General features: G+C 56.1%; 2 protein-coding genes across 2 annotated transcripts in view; one reads left to right on the top strand and one right to left on the bottom strand.

Annotated features, from left to right (window-relative positions):
• APOBR (apolipoprotein B receptor) overlaps window positions 1–3,740 on the top strand; it is a 4,949-nt gene extending 1,209 nt beyond the window's left edge. The window contains exons 3-5 of the mRNA XM_059415008.1: window positions 28–2,459; window positions 2,543–2,808; window positions 2,900–3,740. Coding sequence (XP_059270991.1) covers window positions 28–2,459; window positions 2,543–2,808; window positions 2,900–2,969 — 2,768 coding nt within the window. The 3' untranslated portion in view covers window positions 2,970–3,740. The remainder of the gene's footprint in view (window positions 1–27; window positions 2,460–2,542; window positions 2,809–2,899) is intronic.
• Window positions 3,741–3,881: 141 nt separating this feature from the next.
• On the bottom strand, window positions 3,882–8,192 carry IL27 (interleukin 27). The gene is made up of 5 exons (XM_059415013.1): window positions 8,083–8,192; window positions 5,969–6,141; window positions 5,787–5,885; window positions 5,218–5,376; window positions 3,882–4,142 (listed from the first exon to the last, which is right to left on the bottom strand). The coding sequence occupies exons 1-5, from the start codon at window positions 8,111–8,113 to the stop codon at window positions 3,891–3,893; spliced, it is 714 nt and encodes a 237-aa protein (XP_059270996.1). The 5' UTR covers window positions 8,114–8,192; the 3' UTR covers window positions 3,882–3,890.
• Between the last annotated feature and the right edge of the window lie 8,982 nt (window positions 8,193–17,174).

The raw sequence follows: 17,174 nt of genomic DNA, 5'->3' as shown, positions 1-17,174 counted from the left end.
CCTCAGTCAGGGAGGTGGACGGGCCAGCCTCAGTCAGGGAGGTGGACGGGCCAGCCTCAGGCAGGGAGGTGGACGGGCCAGCCTCTGTCAGGGAGGTGGACGGGACAGCCTCAGTCAGGGAGGTGGACGGGACAGCCTCAGGCAGGGAGGTGGACGGGACAGCCTCAGGCAGGGAGGTGGACGGGCCAGCCTCAGGCAGGGAGGTGGACGGGACAGCCTCAGTCAGGGAGGTGGACGGGCCAGCCTCAGTCAGGGAGGTGGACGGGCCAGCCTCTGTCAGGGAGGTGGACGGGCCAGCCTCTGTCAGGGAGGTGGACGGGCCAGCCTCAGGCAGGGAGGTGGACGGGACAGCCTCAGTCAGGGAGGTGGACGGGCCAGCCTCAGTCAGGGAGGTGGACGGGCCAGCCTCAGGCAGGGAGGTGGACGGGCCAGCCTCTGTCAGGGAGGTGGACGGGACAGCCTCAGTCAGGGAGGTGGACGGGACAGCCTCAGTCAGGGAGGTGGACGGGCCAGCCTCTGTCAGGGAGGTGGACGGGCCAGCCTCAGGCAGGGAGGTGGACGGGACAGCCTCTGTCCGGGAGGAGGACGGGACAGCCTCAGCTGGAAAGGAGGCTGACCTCTCCGGAGCCAGGATGACAGAATATGGGGAAGTCTCAGGAGAAGAGCCCTCAGAGGGCACTGGGAAGACTTGGGCCTTCGGGGAAGCCTCCAGGGGAGAGCAGGAGGAGCAGGCCGATGAGAACAGAGAGGCTGAGATGAGCTTTTCCCCCAAACAGACCCGGGTCCTGGGGACTGAGAGCGCAGAAGAACCAGCTAAGGAGCAGCGAGCAGGGGCGGAGGCTGCAGAGGGCCAGGGGTCAGAGGGGGAGGTAAGGGAGGGCTTTGAGGTCCAGGAAGATCAGGGAGCGAAAGACGCTGAGGGGAAGCCAACCTCAGTGATCAGGACTGTTCCAGCCCGTCTGGAGGAGGCAGTGGCGGCGGAAAAGGCCAAAGAGGAGGAAAAGGGCTGCCGGGTCTCAGAGGCTGCGTTGCCCAAGGACAACCTGGCAAATGAGCCTGAAGAGGATGCTGACCTTGAAGGGGCCCCAGGGGCCAGCAGTCCTGAGAAGGAGTCCAGCGGGGAGAGGAGTGATGGGGAGGCTCAGACAGGCGGAGCAGCACAGGCGTGTAGTGGGGCGGGGCGGGGCGACCTTGAGCATGAAGTCACGGAAGGCCGGGCACCTGAGCTGGTGGCAGGCCCCCAGACCCTGGCGGAGCAGCCCGAGGAAGAGCTCTGGGAAACTTCAGCCCTGAGCGAAGAGGAGACGGCAGGGAGCCCGGAGGAATTCCCCGGGACCATGGGAGGCCTGGGTGGGGCAGAGGCCTGGGAGAGCCAGAGAAGGGACACCCGGGAGGGAAAAGCAGATGCAGAAGAGGGGGAGGTTGCAGGAGGCTGGGCACCGGAGGAGCCCGAGGTTGGCCGAGAGTCTACGTTCCCAGATGTCCCAGAGGCAGGCGGGGAGGGGAAGAAAGCCCAAGAAATAGGAGCAGAGGAGGGAGAGACCCTTGGAGCAGAGAGCCAGGGGCTGGGTGGAAGACATGGGGTAGACGCAGAGACAGGCCAGTCCCTGGGAGAGTCCGATGCCGGAGAAACCAAGGATGAGGAGGCGGAGGCCGCGGTGCCCTGGGCGGCAGACCCAACACCCGGTGGAGACGGGAGGCTCGAGGAGGCCACGCTGAGCCTCCAGGACAGCGAGGACCCAGGGGCCGGTTCTTTGGCGGCTGAGATAGCAAGGGATGATGTAGCTCTGGACGGAGGGGCCGCGGGGGCGGGGGGAGGGCCGGCAAGAGAGGCTGGGGAAGCTTGGGGCTCCGAAGGGAGACAGGAGGTTCCGGGAGGCGTGGAGCTGATGGAGGTTACACGGGGAGGACGCCGAGGCCGGCTGGGATTTGGCCCAGAGGGCTCAGCAGACGAGGAGGTGGCTGGCAGAGGGGCCCAGGCAGAGGCTTTGGAGGCCAGAGAGGGCGAGCCCAGGGGAGAGTGGGTGGAGGTCGGGGAGCCCGCAGTGGAGGAAGGAGGCTGTGGGATGGATGGCTTTACCTCGGGCTCCCAGGTGGTGAGGGCAGAGGGGACCGTGACCACAAGGGAAGCCGAGGGGCTCCCGGGGGGACAGACGCTGTTGAAAGACGAGGCTGTGGGATGGCCAGTGAAGGAGCAGGGGCAAGGCAGTGAGGGGGGGTGTGGGGAGCACCGACCCGAGGAAGAGGCAGACGGACCCCTTGACGTGGAGGATGCTGAGGAGACTGAAGGCCGGAGAGCAGAGGCCGAGGAGATTGTTCCAGAAGGCCTGGAGGACGTCCAGGGCCCGGAGGACCAGTCAACAAGCCAGGAGCCTGCAGAGGCCGAGCGTGGGCCCCACAGGGAGACGGGGGCGACGGCAGGAAGCGCCGGAGGGGGTGCTCACGGCCTCTGGAGTGAGGTGAGAGCTCCACGGGGATCCGGGGCTGGATAGGGCAGAATCTCGAATCTGGCCCGTGGTACCCTGTGCCCCTTTCCCCACAGGCCCTGCTCCCTGGGGCTCTCCTGGACGTCTCCGCCTCCCGGAGCCGGGTCCTCCTGTCTCGCAACTCCTCGCTGCGCCGCTCCCGGCCCTCTTCCCGACGGACCCGTGGGCCTGAGCGGCAAGAGGTGCCTCCCAGCCCCCCACCAGAGGAACAGCTGTCAGCCCCGGAGCAGAGACTTCTCCAAGCAGAGGAGCCCCCAGAACCTAGCCCCCCAAAGCCTGAAAGGACCCCACTGCCAGCCAGGAGAAGGCCCCTGGGACGTGGGTAAGCCCGGGGGGTGAGGTGGCTGGGCCGGGGTGCGGAGGAGGCTGTGGCCACCTGGAGGCCAGCGCCCATCCCCTGTCTCTGTCCGCAGGTTTGGCCTTGCACACACGGGTATGATGCAGGAATTGCAAGCCCGCCTGGGCCAGCCAAAGCCGCAGTGAGGGGCCCCTGAGCCCTCCGGGAGCCTGGCCCCGCGCGGGGGTAGAAGGACTGCCGAATCCTGCGTCGCCTCTCTCCATCTGCCACTCTGGACACGCTGTTTCTGCCTCTGGGCCTCAGCTTTTCGGTGTGTTATTCATGGAGCAGACAGAACCAGACGCCTGTGAGAACCAGGAACTTGAGGAGCGTGACCCGGTGATGCGGCCCACCCGGACCGCCTCTCACGGCAGGGGCCCAGCACCTCTCCTGTCTGTCTTGGCCGTCTGGAGGACGGACGGGGCGCGACAACTCTCCGTGCAGCCTTGCCTCCCTGATTGCTCCCCAGACCCCACCGGGGGCCTTCCGGGGAGCTGTGGAACAGTCACGCCAACCTTGGGGGTGGGAACTGGCCCAGAAGAAGGAGGTCCGTGGCGCCTCTGAGCTCCATTTGCGATGGGAAACAGAGGGGCACCAGAGACCTTGAGCTTTCCAAAATCTCGCAACTCTGCTAGTCACCATGGAAACCACCAGCCCAGCAAGCCAGAATAGAGGAAGAAGCCCCCAGAATTTAGGAGCAGAAAGAGGCCCAGGGTGGCCAGAGGCTACTGACTCCTGTCCGTCGGGGGTCAGGTACCCCTTCTTTGAAAAGAAGAAGCCAAGGGAGGATGAGAGTGCTTTATTAGGCACCCCGCGTGGTGGCCTGACCCAAGGACAGCAAGCAGGCTCTGAAACAATAAATAAACCATCATTTCCCTAAACAATAAATAAATATCCAACAAATAAATATCTGCCAGGGACCGGAGGGGCCTTAAGTTATTGGGGAGGGGTTGGGGCGGGGAGCCAGTGGAGTCCTGCCTCGTTTAAGGCCCGTGAGCCGGAACTGTCCCGTTGCCCAGACTCCAGTCCTCGGGTCCTGAAGGGTGAAGGGATGAGAAGTCACCCCATCAGGGCCGGGAGTCGGACGCCGAGCCTCCCAAGGCCGGGGCTGTGTGTCCGGCATGGGAGAGCAAGACCAGGTCCCTCACCGCCCGAGCCAAGACAAGCTCCAAGGAGTGCAGCAGCTGGTAGGTGTAGAGGAGTCGGGCCCATGACGGCTGCGCTGACACCTGCGAGGGACTCCCGGGAGCCCGTTCGAGCCTCCCCTTCTGCTCCTCACTGTCCTCCTCCTCGGGGAGCTTGAGTCCTGCTGCCAGCTCCTGCGGGGAGATGCCCACAGGTCAGGCAACAGCCCAGCTGCGCCCCGGAGCGCATCCCTGTTCCTTTATGTGCCCGCTGGTACAGAATGACATCAGAGATCGCAAGGTGCATGATATCCCCGGACAGCCTCTCCTTTAGAGCTGCCATTATGTCACCATCTCCCACGTCCTGCCTGGTTTTTTTGGTTCAAGAAAATGGAAGTCAGGGGCGCCTGGTGGCTCAGTGGGTTAAGCCTCTGCATTTGGCTCGGGTCATGATCCCAGAGTCCTGGGATCAAGCCCCACGTCGGGCTCTCTGCTCAGCGGGGAGCCTGCTTCCTCCTCTCTCTCTGCCTGCCTCTCTGCTTGCTTGTGATCTCTGTCTGTCAAATAAATAAATAAAATCTTAAAAAAAAAAAATGGAAGTCATAGAGCAAGTCGCTGCTGCTGCTCATGGAGCTGACACATTCATCCAGGATCACCCTGGGCACTTGGGATTCCAGAAGTTCTTCTCTTAAGGGTCATCTTAGGATTGGAAATGGGCAGAGAGGTGGGAAGCTAGCTTTTAGGCTGCTTGCATTTTCTATTTTCCTTTTTTTTTTTTTTAAGATTTTATTTATTTCTCAGAGGGAGAGAGAGAGAGCACAAGCAGGGGGAGCAGTGGGCTCCCTGCTGAGCCGAGAGCCTGACGTGGGGCTCGATCCCAGGACCCTGGGACCATGACCTGAGCCGAAGGCAGATGCTTCACCGACTGAGCCACCCAGAAGACCCTATTATCCTTTTGTTAAGAGGAAAATGCCAGTTTCCCTTGGGAATGTTCCGGAAGGCCTGGTGACGTGAGAGGCTGAGGGAGAAGGGAGCCAGGTTGGCTGCTGATGCCAACAGCCATTCTGGGAGCTTCAGGGCTGTTCAGACCAAGACCCCAAGAGAGGGCAGAGATTCAGGGGACAGAGAAAGCCCCCCCGAAAGAGGGCCTAGAGCATCTCCGTCCACACTTACCCAAACCTGTGTTTTTAAAAGGGAGGCAAAGACCTTCAATTTTTTGTGTTGGTCTCTGTATGTTGAGGAGGCGGGGTGGTAGGGGGGAACATGCTACCTGGAAGCGTAGATGCTGCTGCAGATCCCGGAGATCCAGCCTCATGGTCCACAGCTGCATCTTCTCGGAGCTGGTCCAGCCCCCCTGGCTCCCCAGGCCTCCCAAGAGGGCATGGAAGGGGCGAAGCATCTTGGAGAGGAAGCAGAGCCGGTCTGGGTCCTGTGGGAAGGAAGGGAAGGGGTCAGACACACCTCACAGGCTGAGGATCCAACCCAGCCGCCTCTCCACCGTCCTGTCGCTCTCTGTCCGCAGCCCCGCTCTGACCCCTTCTTCGCCACCCCTGTTCCCCATCCATCCCCTCACTTGTGTTTTTATCTTGTCTCTAGCCTCCTTCCAACCCTAGCCCCACTCCTCATCCCAAACCTCTCTCTCTTCTGTATGTACGACCTCATTCTCACACCACTCCTTGCTTCCAGCTGAACCTTTATATCCAAGGACACACTCAGCCTCATCCAGATCTGATTCCTTCCCAAATCCATTTTCTGTTCGATCCCCGACTTCCATCTCCACCCACCCGGCCCAGCCTTACTGCCAGCTCTCCTGCCCCAATCCACCGTCCACCAACTCACAGAGAGGCCGTGCCAGGCCTGGAAGGTCAGGGAGACGTTGGGGAGCTGATCCCCCAGGGGCAGGAGGTCCAGGCGCACTCCTGGCAGGTGGGTTTCAGCCTGTGGGGCAAGGTCTGTTAGTGAGGGCCAGAGGGAGTGGGGATTTGCCCACCCTCGAAAGCGGTTGCATCAGGGAGACTCACAAAGCGGTGGGCGTGGGTCCGAACCTCGGACAGCAGCTTCCTGGCGAGCTGCAGGCTGACCCTGAACTCCTTCCGCAACTCCTGCAGGCTCAGGGGGGACCTCCCTGGCGGTCTCGGGAATCCCCAGACCCCAGCTCGAGCCAGGAGCAAGGAGAGCAGCAGAAGGCCGAGCCCTGGAGAGAGGGGGAGGTGGTGGGCCAGATGAGGGCAAAGCTTGAGAAGAACTCATGTGCCCTTTTTAGCCTGTGCTCTGGGCAAGCCCTGTGCGCCGTCTCGCTGACCCCGCACAGCCATCAATAAGAGGGAAGCTTTTGAGGATACCCTATGACCTCTCTGTGTGAAAGGAAAGAAGTTACCCCTTGTCCAAGACAGACACAGCCTTGCACAGAGTACCCACCTTTGCAAGCAGATGTCAGGCTGGATCTTGATCCCCACTAACTGCCTTGGCTAAATGTCTTTTTCAGTGAACAGCTTGCTCAATATATGTGGTACCCGGGGGCTATCGTATTATTATATTTTGCAGATGAGGAACATGAGGCTCAGTGAAGTTGACCAGCCCAAGTTCAAATAGCTAGAGGGTGAGGGAACCAGGACTGGATTCCAGATCTGCCCGAACGCAGAGCCTGGGTGCTTCCCCCAGGGAACTTAGAGGAGGCAGCCACCTCCCCTGCAATGGGCATGCTGTGTTCTGCCAGAGGATTCCTTGAGCTTAGCCAGGCAGCTCTGATGGCCTGAACTAGAGCCCCGGGGGTGGGCGGGCAGTGCTGGAGGCTCTATCCCAGGGAGTCAGAAGGATGGCTTGGTCCGGCCACCGCCAAGGCAGGTGGGTCACTCTGCAGTGTTGGAAGAACAGGGGGTGCCCGGAAAAGGAGGAGCGCCCAGACTGGGAGGCAGAACCTCTCTTTCTCGTCCAGGTTCTTCCCTCGAGCAAGTCCTCTATCTCTGTGTCTCAGGCTCCCATCTATAAAATGGGGGAGTGAGACCAGCTGATTTCTGAAAGTACTTCCTGCTCTGTGTTTCCTGGAAAGAAGCGCAGGGGAGGCTCGGGTGGGAGCCACGGGAAGCCGGCGGTGTCTGGCGGTTTCTCCATCAGGGAGAGGAAATCGAGCAATCACTGGAGTTACACAATTCTCGAAACACAAACCAAAACTAGGCTGTAAGTCTAAGTCTGTTCCTGCTCACCCTCCTCTCCATGCCTCTCCCCTGCCTGATCTTGATCTCTAACCCCTGGGCTCCGCTCCCCGAATTGTCCTATAAATAAAGACCAAGGGAGGTTTCTGGGTACTTCCATTCACCAATGTACTTCCAGAGGTGGGGGGCAGCGCCTGCGACCCCCGTGTTCAGGATCCCCTGGCTTAGGGACCCCTCTATCATCCCAGAGACTTCCGATGGCGTGGGGTTCCTCTTAGCTCTATTTTGAGGGAAAGTGCGTGTCCCCAGGCTCTGGTGGCTATTGCCCACCCAGCACTGAGCTGGGCCATTTCCTACTCTGCATCCTGTCTGAGCTCTGGGGTCCAGACCTTTCCCAGGGCTTCTCCCTACCCTCTGTACCCAGTCCTGGGTCCTTGGCTCTATTCCCATCCTCTAGCCCTTGGTCCTTACCGTGGCCCTACTATCTGCTCCTCTTCCTGTGGCCCTGGCTCCAGGCTCTGACTCCTTGAGTCACCCACAGAGGATCGGATCTCCTTCCAAGCTACAGACCCTTGGCCCACTTAGGCTGCTGACTCCTTGGCCTCAGCCCCACACTCCAGCCAACTCCTCCTGCTGTGCTTTCTCTGTCAGCCCCAGTTGTCAGCCAGACTGTCCTGTGCCTGCTCATTCACTCAAACCGAACTCTTCATTTACACGCTTGGTCCTGGTCCTGGTCCAACTGCCTGCCCGCCTCTTTCTCATCCTGTCCTCCGGCCAGCCCTGGCCGACCGATCACCCCCTGTCTCTCCTGCACCCGCATTCATGCCAGACCCATTCCCATTCTCCGGTTGACCGAATCTCGTATTCTTAGTCTTGGCCGAGTAGCCGCCCCGTCCACACCCATCAAGCCCTCCCACCCCCTGCCCAGTGTCCGCCAGGCTTGCCCGCCCGCCCTCCACCCCCAGCCCTGGCCTCGGACTCACGCCAGCCAAGGTCGCCTGCCATCTGGCCCATAGCGGGGCCCAGCCCGTGTGGCCAGCCATCTCCCGGGCCGGGGTCTTATACTGGGGGCCGCGCCGGTTTCACTTTCCGTCCTGCTTGTACTTTCGTCTTCTCTCCTCACCACCCCTTGCTGAAATGGGGAAATGTCATTTCCCTTCCCAGAGGGGGCGGGATGTGCGGGGGGGGGGGGGGGGGGGGGGGGGGGGGTGGCGGGAAGCTGGGGTTTCGGTCAAGCTCAAGCTCCAGACCCCCCGCTGAGCTTCCAGGACTGTCCCTCCGCTCTTGTCCCCTCTCCTGGGCGAGTTCTAGGGGCCGGTAGGTCCCGGAGACTCAAACCGTTCTGTTTCACTGCTCTGTCATTGTCATCCTATTTCCATCACCCGCTCGCTGTCCTGTAGAAGACAGATGGCCAGGTAAGGGGATTGCCCACCAGAGAGGACTTCGGGGTGTGAGTCATCCCACTCCTCTGGTTTACCAGATGGCTGCAGGAGGGACTGTGAAGGAAGTGGGGCGCTCCTTGTGGAGCTGGGGTAGGGCTTGATGTGGAGCAGTGGGGTCCCAGGCTGGGCAAGATCAAGGCTTAGTCTATGGCCAAGGTCAGGGCGGATGAGAATGTCACCCTTCAGAGCCAACAGCTCAGTCTTGGGCCAGAGTAAGATCTAAGATTAGTGCTCAGTCTATAACTAGGATCAGGACTTGGTCTAGAGCTTTGTCTGGGGTCAACATCCCGCCTCTGTCGGCACTTGGGGTCAGAGCTATCGATGACCTGGAAGGTCTGCTTGGGACTATTTGGGGATGGGCTTCGAGCTCTTGTCCAGATTGGGTGCAGAGCTTGGGCGACTGTGGTTCTGACAGGGCCCGTGACTCAGGTCAGGGCCCAGGCTTGGGCTGGGATAAGAGCTCTGTTGATGTCTAGAGTCAGGGCTCACTAGGCTGGGGTTGCGTGAGGTCAGGATGGGGCTCGGTCAGGTCTCAGAATAATCCAGCTCTGTGTTTCTGCTCTGCGGATGGCTGTCAGGGCTGGGCTGTACCAACCACCGGTCTCCCTTCCAGCACAGCTCCACCCTTACCCCACCCTGGATTTTCCATCTTCAGGGACAAGATGGGGGTTTCTTGGTCTTCCCCAAGGCCCACTTTCCTTTTGGGATCATGTGGGGTTTCCCTGTTGGGTCCCTGCAGTGAGACAGAAACCAAGGGGGCTTTCCCTTTCTATACTCTGCCTTCTCAGCCCCATATTGGCCCTGCCCAGTAGGGCCGCCTGGAACCAACTGCTTGGGAAGTACCAGTACATTTGGGGGAGCAATCCCAAAGGGTTGCCTGGAGGAGAAGGAAAAGGAAGAGCGAGCAGCTGGCACCTCCCTAGCCCGAAATAGTTTCCCTTGCAGTGTCCCCTAGTGGTGACAGCTCTTTCCCCCACATCCCACGCCCTTGAGGCTCCCCACTTGCGGGGGGGCGGGGGGGGGCAAACCTCCTGAGACTGATGGTGAGGACAGACCCAGGTCTGGCTGTCTTACTCACCCCCAAGTCCTGCCCTACGTCCTGGAGGCAAGCCAGCCCACTTACCCTCTGACCACAACCACTCCCCATCCTTTACGCAGAACTGCTCAGAACTGCGGTGCCTCTCAAACCTTGAATTCCATCTCCCGCTCTATCACCACAGCCTCCCCATCCGCCCGACCTTCTCTGAGGGTTCCCCAAGGCCTTCCGTCTCTTGTTGACTCTCTGCGCCTCCCCGTCCGGCTAAGGCTGGTCCCTGCAGCCTCTTCCCTGCCCGACGCCCTGTTCTGTTCCAGCAACTGGAGATTTGTGCTTGAATACGATCCACCATCTCATACCAGCTTGCCTCTGCACAAGCTCTTCTCTTTGCCTAGAAAGCCCTCACTGTCTTCTCGGTAGTCCCCCGTTCTCAGCCTACCCCTTGTCACAGGCTTCCTCCCCTGAATAGCTCATTCCTTCCTACCATAAGTCCTGTCTGCAATGGATATCGTACATTTGTTCATCTTGCTTACTCTATCCTCATTCATACCACTCCGGCCATACTGTCTCCCTCATTGCTCCTAGAACATGCCAGGCACGCTGCTGCCTCAGGGCCTTTGCACCTGCTGTTCCTTCTGCTCTTCTTTTCGTTATCTGCAAAGCCCACTCTCTTATGATCTGCTCCAATGTCACCTTCTCAAACAGAGTCCTCACTGACCTGATTAAAAGACGCAACCCTGTCCTTGGTACTTTCTCTTTTCTTTTTTCTAGAAAGAAATGTTGCAATTTCCAACCATAACTGTGGATATATGGATATATATATATTTTTTTTTTTTTTCCTTTTAGATCTATCAATTTCTCTCATGTGTTTTGATGCTGTATCGTTTAGGTAGAGACACAATTAAGACTGTTATGTCTTTTTTGAAGAACTGTCCTTTTATCAGAGTGTGATGTCTCTCTCTCTTTACCCATGATAATAGTGCTTTTCTTCCCTCCCCGAAGTTTACTCTGTCTGAAACTAATTCGGCAAGTCCTGCTCTTTTTGATTAGTGTTTACATGGTTTATCTTTTTTTTCAACATACTTTCATTTTTAACCTTGTTTTTAATTTGCAGTGGGTTTTGTTAAAACAAAATTCCAGATTAATATTTTTGTCAGTTTAGATGGTATTTATCATTGTCTGCCATTAGTAAATAAATATTCTATTTTCTAACTGAAGATATCTATCCTGTTCTGAATGTGAGGTCAGTTGCTGGCCTTGGCACCTCAGTTCCTTGATGAGTTCAAGAAAGATCCTTAATTTGTACTTTGTCTTACTTCATTTCTGGTTGTAAGAGTTGGGCTTTATACCTTTAAAGAGATTTTATAGATTTTATACCTTTTTTTTTTTTTTATTTTATTTTTTTTTAAAGATTTTTATTTATTTATTTGAGAGAGAGACAGTGAGAGAGAACATGAGTGATGAGAAGGTCAGAGGGAGAAGCAGACTCCCCATGATGCTGGGAGCCCGATGCGGGACTCGATCCCAGGACTCCAGGATCATGACCTGAGCCGAAGGCAGTCGTCCAACCAACTGAGCCACCCAGGCGCCCCGATTTTATACCTTTAAAAAATGCACATTGCCGGGTGGGTGCCTGGGTGGCTCAGTTGTTAAGCGTTTGCCTTCGGCTCAGGTCATGATCCCAGGGTCTTGGGCTCCCTGCTCAGTGGGAAGCCTGCTTCTCTTTCTCCCACTCCCCCTGCTTGTGTTCCCTCTCTCGCTGTCTCTCTGACAAAAAATAAATAAAAATCATTTTTAAAAATGCACATTAAGTGTGTTGTTTGTTCTTCTAGCTCTGTACTTCAGCATGTTAATTAGATGTGACAGTGAATATCTCTATTTTTTTCTTCATTTGAGCAAGTAAGTTTTAAACTGTATTCAGTATTTTATTCTTAGCTTTTTATAGATGCCCTTCATTAGATTCCAGAAATCCCATGTAATCATAGTTTGTGGATATTATCTTTAATATATGTTCACTTCATTGAAATTATTTGCCTGTATCTATTAAGTCCCCCTGGCACTTTAAAAATATATATTTTTTGTTTACCTATTTGACAGAGAGAGAGAGAGAGCAAGCACAAGCAGGGGGAGTGGCAGGCAGAGTGAGAGGGAGAAACAGGCTTCCTGGGGCTCCATCCCAGGACCCTGAGATCATGACCCGAGACAAAGGCAGAGGCTCAACTGACTGAGCCCCCCAGGCGCCCCTCCCCGCCCACTTTCTATCCCTTTCCCTGCATTATTTTTCTACAAAACATTTAAAAACATCTCACACTTTCTCTCTCCCCTTTTTTGGTCTGTCTCCATGTGCTAGAGTCTGAGACCCACACGGGTGGGCCTTCCTGCCGGTTATGTGCACGGATGTCCCCAACAGCTGGCAACCGGTACTGATGATGTCAGGTGGGAAAGCTGGGCCGCTGGGTACGGTCCTCAGCCGACGATCTTGGCAGATCTTCACCAAGAAACCAGAGAGCCACGGAGGGCGGCTCCAACCTCTGTCCCCATCCCTGGAGGATGGAGCTGGGCCCCTTTCTGTCTACCTGGGCCTCTGTTCCAGGTGTGGATCTTGGCAGGTGAGCCGAAGCTTGGGTCGGGCTCCCAGCAGGAAACGGAAGGGATGTGGTGAAGGCTCGAAGGGCTGGAAAGGAACCCAAGCGCACCAAGCTCTGGACTCGAGCACGGAGCCAATACTTCTGGTGACCTCAGGTGAGTCACTGGCCAGCCCTGGACCTCAGGTTCCTCATTTAAAAGTAGTAACGGTTTTCAAATGCTGCTATTACGTAGGGAAATTAAAACCTAGATGATTAAAAAAAGAGGAAAAAGAACCATCCACCAATTTTATGATCATTTTCCGAGTGCCCCGTTATGGCTTGGACCCCGTGGGGCACTCCACGGGGTTGCATGGGAATCCTGAGCCTAGGAAGTAGAAGTTAGAAGCTTCAGCTGTGACATCAGGATGGAATTAGGGAGGGGAAGTCTTCCTCAGGGCCACGCAACAGATCAGTGACAGAATGAAGACTGGAATTCAAGCCCCCTGCTTTCAGCTTGGGCCGGTGAGGGGAATCCCTGGGTCCTCTGATGTCAGCGCCAAGGCTTGGAACTAACCCTTCCATGAAACGAAGGTGCAGGCAGGAAGGCTGGGGGTAGGTGAGGCCAGGCTGGATCTGCGGCCTCACCTCTGAGTCTCCCAAGCATGGATGGTAGACCCACCCCGAGCCCCGAGGCACAGCACCTGCCCCCCATCCTGGGCACCCCACCCCACCCACACCCCCGGGGTCTACAGGATTCATTCGTGCATTCACCACGCCCCCTCCCCCAGACCTGGGGCCCTGCCTCTAAATGGGGAGTCTCTTTTGAGATCACCTTGGGAGGGTCTGAGAGAAAGGGCTACGGGGGTGGGGGGCGGGGGGTGGCTAACTACTGATGAGATGTTTATCGCTGGGTGTTCTGTGTTAGGAGAGGATGGGCTGCCCAGGAGGCAGGGCTGCAGAGGAAAAACACCAGCATGGAGATAGAAAGTCCCAGTTCGAGTCCCGGCCCTACCGGCCCTTCCCCAAGTGTATGTGCCCTCTTGAGAGAGAGGCCCAGACATTCTGTGCTTCCGTTTCCTCGTCCACAAGATGAGGCTCATCATCCCAACCCTGCCCACCTCTCAGCTCAGACATGAAGGTGCACTTGGGACAGCATAGGGCCTCATGGGTCAGGGCCCCACCGGGGAGGGAGACAGACCTTCGCTTGCACGGTGCCAACACTTGCTTTGGTCGAGGCCTGAAATCTCCCCATTCCTGGCTCATCTCCGGAGTGGGGCGGCTGCTTCCACCAGGTGCATAGGATGCCGTGAAGATTACGCACGTAAATGGCTGCCACGGAGTAGCTGTGTGATCTTAGGTGAAGTAACTAACCTCTCTGTGCCTGCTCTGTCATCAATAATGTGGGGAAAATAATACAAACTCGAAAGATAGTCTAGAAGATTCAACGAGCTATTATTTATAAAGCGAGTGGAACAGGGCCTGGCATATGGTAAAACTATAGGTTTTAGCTATTGGTAGTAGTGTAAGACTCACGAGGAAAGAAATGTCAGTTGTTGTTAACAAAGACGAGGGACGGTTGTCATCCATGGACAAAGGCTGAAGGAGAGTGGGAGGAGGAAAGTAAGAAACAGAAGAGGCTACCTCAGGAAGTAGGGATGGTTGGGGGTCAGGTGGTGGGGGCCCAGGCAGAGGGGGCCTAGTGACCGACCCAGAAACACGCATCAGAACAGAATTCAGGCCAGAAGCAGAAATCTCCGGGCCAGGAAGAGGACAGCCTCAAATCTGAGAACCAGTGATGGGGCTCACGCCTGCCCACCTGCCCGCACCCCAACCCCCAGGGGCCAGCCGCGGCTTCATCAAGCCTCTCTATGAAGAACACTTAGAGTGGAGACAGACCCTGGGCTGAGCCCCGGGACAGGCCCTGTCAGGTGTCTGAGGGAGGCGGGCGGGCCCTGAGTGCTGAGGCTGACCCCGGGCCCCACACCCTTCCCCGGGCCCTCGCCTCGTGGCCTCCACGGGGTCCTGGCCCCCCCCCCCCTTGCCGCCAGGTCCCTCACTCGTCTGGCCCACTGCCTGTGACACCCCAAGCTGAGTGAACAGCTCACTGCCCAGGAAAGGAACACACTCACGGCTTGTATTTATATTTATTTTTTTTAGAGAGGGAGTGTATGTGCCTGGGCAGGGAGTACGGAGGGAGAAGGAAAGAGAATCTTAAGCAGGCTCCAGTCCCAGCGCGGAACCTAACACGGGGCTTGATCTCACGACCTTGAGATCGTGACCTGACCTGATGTCAAGAGGCAGTTGCTTAACTGACTGAGCCACCCAGGTGTCCCATCACTGCTTATATTTTTATAGAATATCGGATTCATGCAAAAGAATATACATAGCATATATGTTTCTGCCCACCCGCATTTCCCTGCTCTTGCCTCGGTTTTGGTCCTGGGTTCGCTGATGCCTGTGGCTCCTCATGTCATTCTGAGCAAAAGCAAAAACCCTCCCAATGGCTGGCAAAGCCCTCACGATCTTCCCCACAGGCTCCTTCATTCCCACACACACCTTCCGGCTGCCCCACAACTACCCCAGCCGCGCTTCTACGCCAGGGCCTCTGTACCTACTCTTCCTTCCGCTTAGAGCACTCTTTCCTCAGCTCTTCAGATAATTTTTTTTAAAATGTCATTTATTTATTTATTTGACAGAGACACAGCGAGAGAGGGAACACAAGGAGTGGGAGAGGGAGAAGCAGGCTTCCTGCTGGGCAGGGAGCCGAGGTGGGGCTTGATCCCAGGACCCTGGGATCACCACCCAAGCTGAAGGCAGACGTTTAACAACTGAGCCACCCAGGCCCCCTCAGCTCTTCAGATAATTAGCTTCTCGTCCCTCCAGCAGGTCTCACCTTTCCACAAACGCCTTCTTCCCTCTTAGGCTCTTGGGTCGTTCCCATCGCATTCCCAACTACACTAAGACCCCTGTGTGTAGCCTTAAGATCCAAATGCTCATCTCTTAGCTTGTCAATTTTTCTACACATTCTGGGCCCTTCCCAGAGCCCTAGGGTCTTCTCCAGACCTCGAGTGGCCACCCACCTCCTCAGACATCTGAGTCCTGTGGGCAAGATTGATAGGAACCACTTCTACTCTTTTCATGATTCAGAATTGAAATGGTGCCCCTGGGTAGGAGAGGGGAAGACAGAAGCAGGGGGTCAAGTACCAAGGTGTGGCAACCACAGTCCTTGCCCACAGAGGCTGCCACCTAGCCAAGAAGACTGGACAAACATGTGAAACCAGAGGGAACACATCACATCAGGGCGGTTTGTAACTGACTTCCCCGGGAGCATGGACAGAGCTGTGAGGGAAGACCCTGCCTCAGGCTGGAGCCAACACATGGGAAAGTAGAGCTGAGAGCTGGAGCAGAAGACAAGAATCTTGTGATTGACTTTAGGCTCCTGGATCCAACTATTCCTGAAGCAGTCATCCTGAAGTGTTTAGTTTCATGAGCCAATCTTCTTTTTTGCTGAAGCTACTTGGAGCTGTGTTTCTGTCATTTGTAGCACGGGTCCCCTCCCCCTCTTGGATCTGCCTTCATGATAGATTTCCAGTGTCCGAAAAAAAATCACAGACCAGATTTTTTTTTTTTAAATGATAAAGGGGAATATATCATGTAGTAGAAAGAGCACTCTATCAGAAGCCACTGGAGAGAGCATTTCAGGTAGAAAGGATAGCGTGAAAACAAAGCAGAAGCTTGGTCAATATTTCCTAAGTGCCAACCCAGTATGTCCCAGGCTTTGCTCTAGGCACTGGAGTTCAGCAGTGAATGGGGCAGGCAGAAAGCTCCGCCTTCATGGAGCTTACACAGAATGGAAAACTTAAAATTTTATTACAATTTTATAAGATTATATTATAATTATAAAATTATAATATCATTTTACCAAATGCTTATATGTACCCGGCTTTTTTTTTTTTAAGATTTTATGTATTTATTTGACAGAGAGAGAGATCACAAGTGGGCAGAGCCGGCCCAGACCATTCACGCAGAAGCAGCAAAGTTCCACTGACTCCCTGGATAGTCCCTAGCCTCTCCGCCACTCCTCTTACTTGTTGGGGGGGGGGGTGTGTGTGCAGCCATCAGCGCAGAAAGACATGCCGAGGGGGAGGGGAGGACGCTTCCTGCTGGAGAGAGAGTCTCTGCCCCAGACCCAGCAAGCCAGGTTTCTTTTCAGCCTCAGTTTCTTATCTGCAAAATGGGGGTGAGGACCAACCTTGCCTGATGAGGTTTTGGGGAGGGTCAGATCGGTTGGATGACCGAGAAGGGGAACCTCTGACAAGCAGAGGCAAGGTGTGTAAAGGGTTATTGGGAATGAATAGGGTTCGGACAGGGATGAGAGGAGAAATGTGTGCAGCAAAAGGGGCGGCGTGAAGCCAGACCAGTTCTGACACGCTCACTCATTCCTGAACGTTTTTGAGAGAGAGTGTGTGCCGGCACAGAAGCGGGTGAGGGGGGAGGAGAGGGACCGGGGAGAAGACTCTTCGGTCCCTGAGCCTCCAGCCTTTCTCGCCCATGTTGTCCTGGCTGCCAGCGGTCACCTCCCCGAACCCCAGACTTTATTTAATAAGTAAAATACATCGTATATTAGATGGTACTGTACTGTGTGCTCTTACGGGAATAAAGAGGAATTTCAGCACAAAGCACTGCCTAACTTCCTCTGGTCTCCACTTGTTAAAGTCCGTCCCTTCTCACTGAAGCTTTCCCTAACCAAGGCAGTTGACACTGCACAAGCCCTGCTGAAATTCCTGCCTTTGGGCGCTCATTTATCATCGTTTACCTGCCCCCACTAGCATGTAAGCTCTGCTGTATTCATAGCTTCTAGAATATTCCCCGGCTCGATGAATATGAGTCAAATGAATACATGATTATTCCTCAAACAGTTCAAACAACAGCGGTGCCTGGGTGGCTCAGTGGGTTAAGCCTCTGCCTTCAGCTCAGGTCATGATCCCAGGGTCCTGGGATGGAGCACCGCATCGCATCGGGCTCTGTGC

Source organism: Mustela nigripes, chromosome 11 (assembly GCF_022355385.1).
Source record: "Mustela nigripes isolate SB6536 chromosome 11, MUSNIG.SB6536, whole genome shotgun sequence".
NCBI classification, from domain to species: Eukaryota; Metazoa; Chordata; class Mammalia; order Carnivora; family Mustelidae; genus Mustela; species Mustela nigripes.
This window is presented reverse-complemented; position numbering and strand designations above follow the sequence as displayed.